Genomic DNA, 12,263 nt, shown 5'->3' on the forward strand with positions numbered 1-12,263 from the left:
CGCGCGCCTCTTGTCCCACGCGAGCTCATCCGCTGTCAGTCCTGGTAGACAGGGTGGATTTTTATTTAGGCTGGATGCTTAATACTTAAGCCGACTTTTTATTTGATCTTTAAACTTGTGATGCAGCAACATACCTGTACTTGCATTCACCTTAATAAATAACCAGTGTAGTTTTGTGTTACGGATGTTTGCTTTTTTCTTTAGAAACTTGATCTAAAAAGATCCGGTGAGCGGAAGCCATGGGTTTGTCCGCGTCCTCGCCGGCTGCTGCAGGGCCGTCGCCGAATGCATCTAAGCAACATCAGATGGCGTCTCCACCTTCAGAATGTCCTATGCATCAGGAAAAAATGAGCGGTAATTATTCTTGAGACTTAAGTGAAATAAACTTTTTGCGTGGAAAACAGATTGAAAAATATTTGGGAAAAAAAATGATTATACAAATAAAAACTTGAGTTTTTCCTTTAGCAAAAATAACTCTCTAGTAACTTTTCATGAAAAGAAGTCAGTTGTTCAGTAGAACAGCATGCAAGCTGTTTTGTCTGTAGAGACAGTAGGTGCTTCCTGGAGAACCCGTGGGTCACTCCTGATTGTCATGTTTCACAGGGGTCCTGCAGATCTATTCCCGTCGAGTGGTGCACCCACAAAGGGTCAGGGAGGTGCAGGGAGCCCTACAAAGATGGTAACTGGGAACAGTGTTGTCACTAGAGAACATGCATCTGGAAAAGGGTGGAATAAGATGAATGTCTGGAGAAGGAGAACGTCAGCTCTTCCGTGGACACAGTCAACACATGTTGGATTAACATTGCTGTGGAAATCTGAAGTACAAACAGTTCAGTATAGGGGCCAGCAAGGGGTGGGGAATGAGAATTCAAGGACTAGAAGCTAAGAAGCTTAGATCTTACCATGGTGCTGGGTCCTAAAACGCAGGAAAGAGAACAGTTAAAACTGTTGGAAAGCTCAGAAGAAAAAGCAAAATACCTGTCTGTATTTACATGAGCATTCAATGAACTCTTCCATTTCCTGTCACGTCTTAAGAGTTTTCATTTTGTAGCAAAATACACACTACTTTTTCTTGTATTTCAGGTTGTCCCATGCACATGAAGACTCCTGATCGTAGAACTGAGAACACAGACGATGTTCCTGCACATCAAGAAAGAGCGTATGAATTTGTAGCATGTCCAGTGAAGTCTGGTGCATCTCAAGTGAAAGATGACATAGATCCTAGCAATATGGTAACTTTTGCTTATTTCAGATGTTTTCTTCAGTCTCGTTTCTTCTGAAATACTATCCCCAAAATGTAAATAGTGATACTGTCTAAGGTGGAGACTGGCAAATAACGTTATTTTTAATTTTTTAACACTGCTTTTTCTCATTTTGTGTGCAAATATTTGCATAGAAACAAGTTACATCTTACTTAACATCCTCTTCTTCAAATTTACATCTTTTTGATAAAAGGTGGTTTTCTAGTTTGTAAATATCTTTTGCTGTCTATTTGTATTTGTTAGTTCCATGCATGGTTTTTATGCTACATTAGTAGGTTTTAGGTTCTGTGTAATAGCAGTATGGATAAGTTCTGATTCAGATTTCTCTAAGATTTCCTCTGATTTACAAAAAGCACTGCTCTTTTGAAAGTTAAAGTTTAGGCAAAAGGGTTCCTTTAGTCTTCAGATGACAAACCTGTGCAAAGAGTTCTACTGCAAAAGAAAAAGATAATTATGGTGGACTTAAATAAAGGCTGAACTTCTTATCCTTTGTAGCAGCTGATTGATTATGCTTTGATTTTTCTCAAACACTGTAACATTAAAAAATTTTCTTACTCTAGTTTGTTACTGATTTTCCTTGTTTTCTAGATGCCTCCTCCTAATCAGCAGCCATCCCCAGATCAACCGTTTCCATTGTCAACTGTCAGAGAAGAATCTTCTATTCCTAGAGCACATTCTGACAAGAAATGGGTCTACCCTTCAGAGCAAATGTTTTGGAATGCTATGCTGAGAAAAGGGTAAATACGCTGTGGATTATCAGATGGAGTCTGTGAGCCTGAAATTCATAAATTAATATAATTAGTTATTATCCCTTGATATTATTTAAGAGTTTGTGGACTCTAAGCAGTAAATAATTAACTAGCTCTTTTAAAAACTACTATTTTTATAAACAGCTTTATTTTAAAGGGTGAGCTGGTCTCAAAGGCCATGTCTCCTCTAGTGATCAGCAAGATGGTAGGGAATGTCAGGCAACTGCCACTAGCTCAGAAAATTTTCTTAAAAGTCACTGCATAGGCATAGCCAAACTTAGCATGACTGCCAGCTTTCAAACTCAATTGGCTTCATGTTAATCCTATAAACTGATAGTAAAAGTTCTATGATTGTGAGAACATCTAACTTGGCTTTGCAAAATTGCTGAAAATGTGAAAATTGTTTGACAAATAGATGTTTTCAGTCTTCACAAAAATTCAGTGCAGGCAAGATCTAACTAAATGATAAATGTCTCCTTTGGCCTAAAAAACCTGTGCTGCTGTTTCCTCATTCTTTTGTTATTATTTGTTTGTCATTCTCAAACATATCAACTTTAAAGGTGGTTACTATTAAAATGGTAGTAATTCTTTGTTCTATGTATCAATATTGTTCTGAAGACAGTATGTCATAAGCAGTCTATATTGAACACACAAGTTTTGATCCTGTAAACACTTACATGTGTTCAATGTTATGCCTGTTGAAAGGGAAGCACCGCGTAGTCATAGAGCAGGGTCAGAGAGATGAAAGACGTTTCTAAGTGTATGCAAAATGTATTGAATACAGGACTTCTGTGCATTAGGAATGCAAGTCGGGTTTTTCCTAAGTATTTTTATTAATACCGTGGATGTGCTGATGTTTGCACACTCTGGTAACAGTTGAGCTTTGTGGATCTCTATGATAATGACTTTGATAACTACACTTTTACACAGAAAATGAAGTGGTTCTCAAGATGCTTAAGCAGATGAGCCAGAAGTTTCTATACTTGCTTTGTGTCTTTGCATAAAACCTTAAATCTCTTGATTCAAAAGCCCATCAGATAAGCAGAGGAAGGTGAAGTAGTTCTGCTGTAATGCTTGTAAACGGTTTTCAAATCCTTATTTTTTAGGTGGAGGTGGAAAGATGATGACATAACAGGTGAAGACATGACCAACATTATTAAGATTCACAACCAAAATAATGAACAAGCTTGGAAAGAGATTTTGAAGTGGGAAGCTCTTCACGCTGTGTACGTACATATGAAGTGAAAAGCAAATCTTTTGGTTTAGCTCTTGCTTTTGTAATTCTTTGAAAGTAGAATGTCTCTTTAGTTTTCACAGAAATATTCTGGTGCTGATACGTCTCAAAAGTTATGGTCTTGTAGAAGCCTGCATTTTCATTAATATGGAGGAAGATTATCCAGAAGAGGTTAATTAGAACTGAATAATTACTATGTGGATAAAACAGATGAGCATTTTGGTGGTGTGTGTGTATAATGTGGATTTGGAGAAATTAACTTCTTATTGTATCTATTTGGGAATTACTTAATTGAAATCTTTGTGTTGCGAAAAAGATATGAGACTTAGATTAAAAGTGACTGGTGTAAAACAAACTGTTACTTTTTAGGTCAGTATAGTCCCTGTTCCTAGAAGAGACAGACTAGTTAAGCATTCTGTATGTAGAAATTTTTCTTTGAAATTCCATTATCTTTGTTACACAGTAGTTTGGATTATGGTTTTCTGTTCTTTAATGGTTTTCTGTTCTTTAATCCATTAAATCTGTGGATTAGATTTGCTGAGAACTGCTCTGTTGATAAGTTAGAACAATGGTGTGGAACATATCAAAGGTACTTTATCATACCAGCAGTTAAGTCCTGTCAGAAACTGGGGGGCTTTTCAAACCTTTTAAAAAAAAAAAAAAAAAGCTGGTTTAGATCACTTGAAATTAATTTTTTACTGTTGCTCTTTCTCCTATTTGGTTACTAAAACAAATTACCATAGTGGTTTAAACAGTAAATTAAACAGTAATAAGACTGTTTTAAAAGGTAAAAGCTATTTTCTTTTTTAATTGTGTCCTCAGGGAATGTCCATGTGGACCATCACTGATGCGGTTTGGAGGCAAAGCAAAAGAGTATTCACCAAGAGCCAGAATACGTTCATGGATGGGGTACGTGGGCAGGAAAGGTGGTCTTCCAGTGATGTGGGAGGGTAGAGACGTGTCTGCAAACATGGTGTAGAATTAATTTTAAGGTGTTTCAGAACTGGAATTGCAAGTTATAATTACCAGAAGATAGAAGTACTAGTGGGGATCTTATGCCAGTATCTGGATAAATAAATCATCTTAAATAGGACTTCCACTCCCTCTCCCAGATTCATAATAGCCATTGAAATATGTACATGGTCTATTATCTGTCTTTCCAGATATGAACTTCCCTTTGACAGACATGATTGGATTGTTGACCGATGTGGAAAAGAAGTACGATACGTTATTGATTACTATGATGGTGGAGCAGTAGATAAGAACTACCAGTTCACTATCCTGGATGTTCGCCCTGCGTTTGACTCTCTCTCCGCTGTGTGGGACAGAATGAAGGTAGCTTGGTGGCGGTGGACTTCATAACTACTCCTGTGGTGTGTAGTCAAAAAGTAAACCACTTTCCTCCTGGGCTAAGGATAAATGAATACTATGACTTGAAATAGAAGTTCACTGCGACTGTCATTATTTTCATCATTACCACTGTTCTTTGGGAGTGGGAAGGGAGGATGGGGAAATCCATTGTTAAGTACACCAATGCTTTATGGTGGTTTGAATGAAATAATAAAGTTATAGTAGCAAAAACATGTATCTTAATTTTCTTAGGAGCCGGGAAATCTTTTCTTACTTCGTCACAGATTCTGTGTAAGCTTGCCTTCTTTTCATTTCATGACTCCAGTGCTGCACCAAATACATTAGGTTTCTGATTCTGACTGGAGGTTTGAGTATTACTTAAATAATGGAAATTTCATAAACCATTTCACATGGTTACAGTATTTGGATACTTAGATGATGAATAAAGGGTAAAAGATCTGGACTGTTTCAAACTGCATGTTTTATGAACTATATAAAACCGTGTATTTGTTTTCACATGGGCACTTCACCTGTTCCGATACATGCTTCCTCAGAAAACTTTAGTGAAGTTCATTCTGTTAAAGGAAGTATAGTGTAGTATGAGTATTTTTAAAGGTATGTTAAGTTGAAAAGGAGAATATACTCATGCCTTAATCTGCAATTTATCTTTGAATAGAAGAACATCTGTTAGAAGCAGGAAATGAGTGTCAGTTACTTTTAAAACAACATTTCTAAAAGGAGATAAAATTTCTATTTAATGGCTATTTATTTGAGTATTTAAAAGGTTTGTTTTCTGAAGTAAGAAAACTATATTCTTTTAGTATTTTCATGTCTTTAATGTGTGTCTCATGTAATGCATTCAGGACAGAATTAAGCCTTATTTAAAGAAATTGTCATGCAGTGCATTCTGTATTTTGCATCTTGGCTTCATCAGCTGTACCATAACGTGTTTTTTTATACAATACGGAATCGCACAAGGGTGTATGACTACACAGTCACACACATTTCTGCATAGTGATTATAGTGAGGCATATTACAGATGTGTATATAACTTGGCTAAAAGGTTATAAAAAATGCCAAGAAATAAGGTTGATTTGAGCGTTTTCTAAGTGTGATGCATGTTAATGCTGTGTGGCTTAAAGATTTGATTAATGTTTGTGCTTAATAAGGGAAACTAACTTTTTTTTTTTTTTTTAAAGTCTTCCACTGTAATAGCTTTAAATTTGCATGGCTTGGTGAATTTCAGGTACCACTACACCTAAATTTAAATTAGTCCTCCCTTTCAGAATATATTACTTTTGAGAATGAGTCCTCCATGCAAAACACTTGGGAATGGAAGGAGTAAGAGAGTATCACATTGTAGCTTGTCAAATGGGAGAAGCATCCTTCATGAAACTTCACAACCTTAACTGGGAATCAACTGTACATTCATTTTCTGAAAGTGATTATTTTTAACTAACATTGGAAGCTTTTTTTTTTTCTGTTTTTTTTTTTTTTTTACCCCCTGAGGGGAAAGCCTCTAGTCAAGTAACTTCCCATTTAGGAAAAATTATTCAGGGAAGCTTCCATACTTCAAGTTACTAATGGAGATGAATGCCTCCCACTTCCAAGGCAACTGTCCTGCATGGTAGGAATAAATATTACCCAGAAGTCCAGAATCCTAAGAGAAAACCATGCTCTTACCCCTATCCACTTTCCTCAATCCTTTGTCGCCTTTTTAGTGATTCATATATATAAATGAAAAATAGTTTGGGGCAAAAAAAAAAATCTCCATCTGAGTAGGCAATGTATATATGAGATATATGAGAAGTGTGTGAGCTTGTATGAAGCATATCTGATCATGAAAGAGCTGCTCTTCTCTGCTCTAACAGTAAAGACTGAGGCTTACTGCTGTATGCGGTGTTTTTTTTTGTTTGGTTGGTTTATGTATACATTTGGTAACTTGATACGCACAGAATTCTGTATTTCTCGCAACTAAATATGGAAAAGGTCCATCAGTGTAGGGAGTGCTTCAGAAGCTTCAAAAGAAGGAGTTCGCTTTGTTGATTTTGGAAGTGTGATGTTGAGTGCGTAATGGAAATGGTAATTGCTGCTAAATCTGGTGAAAGGTGTCACATGCCACTTCATGCGTTTACCGTCTTCTGTTATGTTCCATCTCACATAGATTCAAAATTGTTTATTTTTTCTGCTACTGTTAATGAAATGTACTACTCTGTCATCAAACAAAAAGGAGAATCAAATAAATATACTTTTCTTAACTTTGGTATTTGGTGATCATATTTTTAGCTGTACGAATTATTAAGATGAGCTCTTGCATGTGTCAGATGAGATTATAGTCTGTTACAACTAATCACATCTTGAATATATACTTCTCATTTACTTAGAACCAAAAGCCAAGGACTAAATTCAGGTGTTTGCCAACCAAACCAGCAGCTTTGAGAATAAGAGCATATGACAAAAAATATATTCATCCTGAGTCTGGCTAACTTCTGAAGAGAGGAATGCAAGGAATTTTTTTTTTTAAATAATCCTTGAAGTGTAAATGAAAAGAATTCATTTCTATGTGCAGTATGACTTAGGAAGTAAACATGGAGTTTTCTCTTTTAGGTTTGGGTTACTTTATGCATGATGTCGGCAGTTCACTATTTCTCAGAAGATGGGTGACAGTGATAAGAATTCTAATGTAAGCTTAAAAAACAGGGAGGATGTTTTAACTGTAAAACTATTGTTTAGGCTAGATTAAAGGTAATGTGTGTGTCTGTATATATATGCATAAATAAATACATTTATATCCTTTCTTTGTAAGTATAGAAATGTATGGAGAGTTCATGAAGCTCCAAAAAGTGAAGAAGTATCCTGATCAGGGCCTTTCAGGGAATTCTGCAGCAGCACCAGGTTCCCAGTCCCAGTCAGGCTGAAACAGAAGTTCAGAACCCAGCATCTCAAACCAGGTTAACCTTCTGCACGTGCAAAAGGGAAAATGTGGATGCTGTCACTAAAGCAGGGCCACTTTCAATTAGTTGTGTATTTAGGTATCTGAAGTTCACCTATGTTCTGCTTTACCGTGTTAAAGCCCTGCTTGACCTATTCTGTTTGACTCCTGCAGTTAAAACAAGAGAGCTCTCCGAATCGGCAGCTGAAGATGTGTCCTTCAGGGATATTGTGGTGCTCAGAAATTGCAATCTCTGGCACTGATTGATGTAAAAGGACTCCGGGATAGCACTCCAACTGTTCTTAGGTCATACGTATGTAGTCAAGAGTGGTACTGATCTTTATTACCTGGAGCAGGAGACCATTCTGCATTCAAATACCTGGTTTGGCCTCTTGCTGTTGCATCGCTTCAGGCAGCCAGTGACTACCCTGCAGTTAGGGTGCCTGGCACCATGCTGCCAGTCTAGACGGGCACTGAACATGTGGTTGCTGTGCCTACAACACCCTCCCTACTCAGTAGTGTTGACCCAGCTCTCTGCTCTCTGTCCCGTTAGTATCTGGCCAAACATGAGTGCCCTGTAATTAGGGAGTAATTCACATGCTTGTCCTTCCGGAGTGCCTGGAGTTCCTGGCTATGTTGAGTCATCCTATGACATTTTGCCCTTGCATTGTACTAGCAGGTAGTTTAAAAAGGGGAGCTGTAGCTCTTCTGTCACCTTTATTTATCTATTTATTTCCCTCTCCCTTAGAAGCAACTTTGCTCCTCCTTTTCATATTATGCCAACGGTCCTAGCTTCAATCTCTTTAAGAATTTTTCAGCTAAGCCCTAGAACTTCTGCCCTACTTTGCTGTAGAAGAAAGAGACTGTGTTGCTGGTAAGAAGGTATTTGTGTCCATTGTTGATTATTGCTATTTTTTACTGCCAAAGCAAAGTGTTCTGGATTACCGTTTTTGAATTATGATGTGAAAGAGGTATGCTTGTTTAGTGTGAAATGGGACAACAATGCTGTCTAATGTTTACATAATGTATTTACTATCAGGACTTTAATGTGTTCTGTAAATAATTATTTAAAGTCTAAAATATGATGACGAATATTGTTCTGCCTCCAAAAGGTATGAGAATGGCAAAGGATCTCTCGGTGCTCTAAAAATCATCATAAATAGTCTGTCATTTTATGCACTGCCATTTTGTTCGTTCAACTCTTGTGTCAAAGTGTGGGGGAATAATAGCTGATGTGCCAAAGTTCAAAAGATGGAGGCACAGATACTAAGGCTGCTGTAGCTCAGCAGCTAAAAATGAAGGGAACTGGTAAACTACGGAGCGCTGCCTAATTTTTGGACTCTAACTAATGTGTTTTTTACAGAGGGTAGAAATGCCCCTTTCAAAAACACCACTCCTTTACTTTTTAGAGAGGTCTGTCCCCAACATTTACTAAATTAAATGACACTTTAATCCTTTGTCTCCCTTTGCTTACACCTGGAGAAAAATCCATGTAGTAAGGTTCCACAACCAGATGTACTTGATGTGGAAGCTGAACTTATTTTGAGGATAGAGTATACTACTCAAAATGCTAGCTGTGCTTATGTCTTCAGTATCACACCCTTCCCTACCCACAAGTATCTTTACATAGGTTCTTTGTGTAGATGAGGCGCTTAGAGACATGGTTTAGTGGGCATGGTGGTGTTGGGTTAACGGTTGGACTTGATGGTCTTAGAGGGCTTTTCCAAACTTTATGATTCTATGATTCTATGATTCTTTTTAAAAATACACAGCATTGCTAGTTTTCTTCAAATTTTTAGTAGGCAACTTCATGCATTTTTACTCTCACTGAAAGAAAATGTGTTCTATTTGTTGTTCTATCTTACCTTGTACAAGGTGAATTGCAAGCAAAGATCTATATGCAGTGAATCTAGTAAGTATTGATTCTCTTGGCAATGTTAGTAATAATAGGAACCTATGGTCATACTAGATACGTCATTTTGTAAAAAGCATCCTTTTTAGTTTGCATTAGATGGTTAATCACTTTTATGTGCATGTCCTTCAAGAAGAAACTCCCAGAGAAAGAATCTTAAATTCTCTTAATGATTGTGACAGTTACATCTGTTTGGTCTTACTATTTGTACATCAAATTGTATAGAAACTTGTGGGCAGAGTACTAGTTTTGACTCCAAACCTAAACGTGTGGCCTTGAGCATGTGTGAAACGATGCATCATTTACCGGTGAACCACTGACTCCAATGGCAGCTACTCACAAGACATGTCTGCGTATTTGCCGCATGGGTACATATTTTTATAACTGGAGTCTGAATGAATCCAATTTTCAAAGGATAATGTAAATTTATTGGAAGTATTGGGATTATTACTAGGCCTCATTAAAAAAATTTAAAAGAATAGATAGTTTCCTTTGCTGACATTCACTTTGGACCATAGCCTCTCTTATAAAATAGAAACCATCACATTTGTTTTCAACATATTATGGCAAAAAAACCCCATTAAAGACTAAGTAATGATTTTTTTTGTTTTCCAATGTTTTGCCAATTTTGAGGTAATTACAGAAAGTTTTAGCTATTTTTCTAACATGCTGCTGCTCTTGCCTCCAGCTTCTGAAGACTGTGACCCCATAAACCTCCTGTCTATAGAGATAGCTGATGCTTTAATTGATCATTAGTAGACTTTCAAAATGAGTTTCCATCTGCCAAAAGATTAAGTGTCTTAGGGAATTGACTTAGAGCAGTTTGATGCATGGAGGATAAATGCAACTGCCTTTAAAAAGCACTGCTAGACCACAAATCCTTGAAAAACTTGCTTCTGAAATACTTAAAAGGAAAAGTAATAGAAAAGATTTTTCCTCTGATTTGTTTTTTCTCAAATTAGCGAAGGCTTTTTTTATATATCAGTGAGAATTCACTAGCTCATTTTCAAAAACCAAAGAGCAAAACCTCGTGAAAATGTTTAATTTAACCTTAGAACAAACCATGAAAATTTTTGCAGCTTTAATTTGCAATGTAAATTTTTTGTTAAATTATTTTATTCTAACTTTAAAAAACACGTGCTTTGGGCCAAAAAAAAGATGAAAACTTTTCTACTAGCTGTACTTGAGAACACTGAGGAAAAAATCTCCATGTTTTATCACAATTTTTCACAATTACAGGGGTTGCTTCTCCTTCTGTTTTCTTTAAGCTTTTGCCTTTTAGCTTATTTGGAGTGATTTTTTACACGTTTTCATGTTGCTTTCTCTGCCATTTTTGTACAAGCCATTTTTGGGAAAACTTCTACCATTGCGATAACACTTACAGTTGTTACTACAGAAATAATGGCTTGTTTCTTAGGTATCTCAGAAATCAGTGCTATTAAACTCAGTTAAGAACAGTTGTAGCTGGTAAGAATACCATTCTGGCTGCATTAGAGCTGTCAACATTGTTGTGGCGGAAAATACAGGAACTGCAGCTGTCCTACAGCAGTGCCGAAAGATGGATATGGTTTGTGTTGCATAGGTTAGCCATCACACTTAGCTGTGGTTATGGGTTCCTCGTTAGTGTTTGTCTTGTGACCCCAAAATGGGCAACTGCAGTGATTTTTAGACTCTTCCTAGTGGTCCCTTAATGCCTTCTAGAGTACATGTTTTTAGGACTGCTTATAGTTGCGGTAGCCGGGGCGGCAGGGTGGCTGGCATGGAAATGACAGTGAAAAGATATAGATCGATGTTCCAAACTGACATTTTTTTCCAAATGTCTGTCTTCTCCTCCTCTCTTATTCGCTGCTCAGGTTAGGGGAAAACGGGTCTAAATGCACAGTTTTATATAGAACCACTAGTGGTTGTCAACGCAACACCTAATTGACTGGGGCCATAACTGCAGTGAGTGGAAAGCAAAGGATACTACTTTTGCAAATAGCACTGGGAAGATTAATCTTACCTACGTATGAAAGGTTGCATTCTGTTTGCCTTGTCAGGCAAAGTGGAAAATACTGGTATCATCAGTGGCATATCGATTTATGACAGGATGCTGGAACTGGTTTAATATAGCCTGATTTTTTTTGAACTTTATCTGCCACATGTTGATGGGAAAGCATCCATTTAGAGAAACGAATATGGCTAATGTTATTCTATCAAATACTGCAATGTGTGAAGAAATCATAAAAAAAAAGAGGGAAAATAAGATCTTGACTTCCAATTTAATAATAATAGAATATGAAGGCCAGATTGTAACTGTAGAAGTTCATTTCAAATTTAAATATTTAGCATTTTCACTAGTCTGTGAATACAAGAAAATTTATTACATTAAGATGGAATTTAGATCTTTGACATGAAGCTGATATTTTCATAGTGTGAAAAATATCAAGCTGACATTATACTGTCTCGTTTGATGACTTCCAAATGTCAGAGTGCAGTAACTTATTCATAGGGACCTCAATGTCTTGTGATAGTGTCAATTTAAGAGACATTTACATCGACTTTTTTATTTAAACATGTAAAATGGAATATGCAAAGTGGGTGAGGAGAAGGGGGAAAGACCAGGGGCAAGAAAGTTCTTAATAATAGAATGAGGCACTTTTAAGGCTAATTTCCACCGAAGCCTTCTGACAGCTGCATGGACTACCGCCCGGCAGTACTTCTGACAGCTCCCGTCGTCTTTCCCTTCCCGTTACTTCCCTCAGTCCCAGCTCAGCACTCCTATGTGTCTTGTTATTTCAACAGAGTTTAGGGGATTAAAAACAGCATGATATGCTTTCCTGAA

The 12,263-nt window shown here is 37.0% G+C and overlaps 1 protein-coding gene across 1 annotated transcript; it reads left to right on the top strand.

The window, feature by feature from the left end:
* Positions 1–202: 202 nt before the first annotated feature.
* On the top strand, positions 203–4,820 carry LOC104070892 (cytochrome c-type heme lyase). The gene is made up of 6 exons (XM_009581758.1): positions 203–354; positions 1,084–1,232; positions 1,851–1,999; positions 3,118–3,237; positions 4,068–4,154; positions 4,409–4,820. The coding sequence occupies exons 1-6, from the start codon at positions 240–242 to the stop codon at positions 4,605–4,607; spliced, it is 819 nt and encodes a 272-aa protein (XP_009580053.1). The 5' UTR covers positions 203–239; the 3' UTR covers positions 4,608–4,820.
* The last annotated feature ends 7,443 nt before the right edge of the window (positions 4,821–12,263 follow it).

Source organism: Fulmarus glacialis, unplaced genomic scaffold, assembly GCF_000690835.1.
Source record: "Fulmarus glacialis isolate BGI_N327 unplaced genomic scaffold, ASM69083v1 Scaffold42617, whole genome shotgun sequence".
Lineage (NCBI taxonomy): Eukaryota > Metazoa > Chordata > Aves > Procellariiformes > Procellariidae > Fulmarus > Fulmarus glacialis.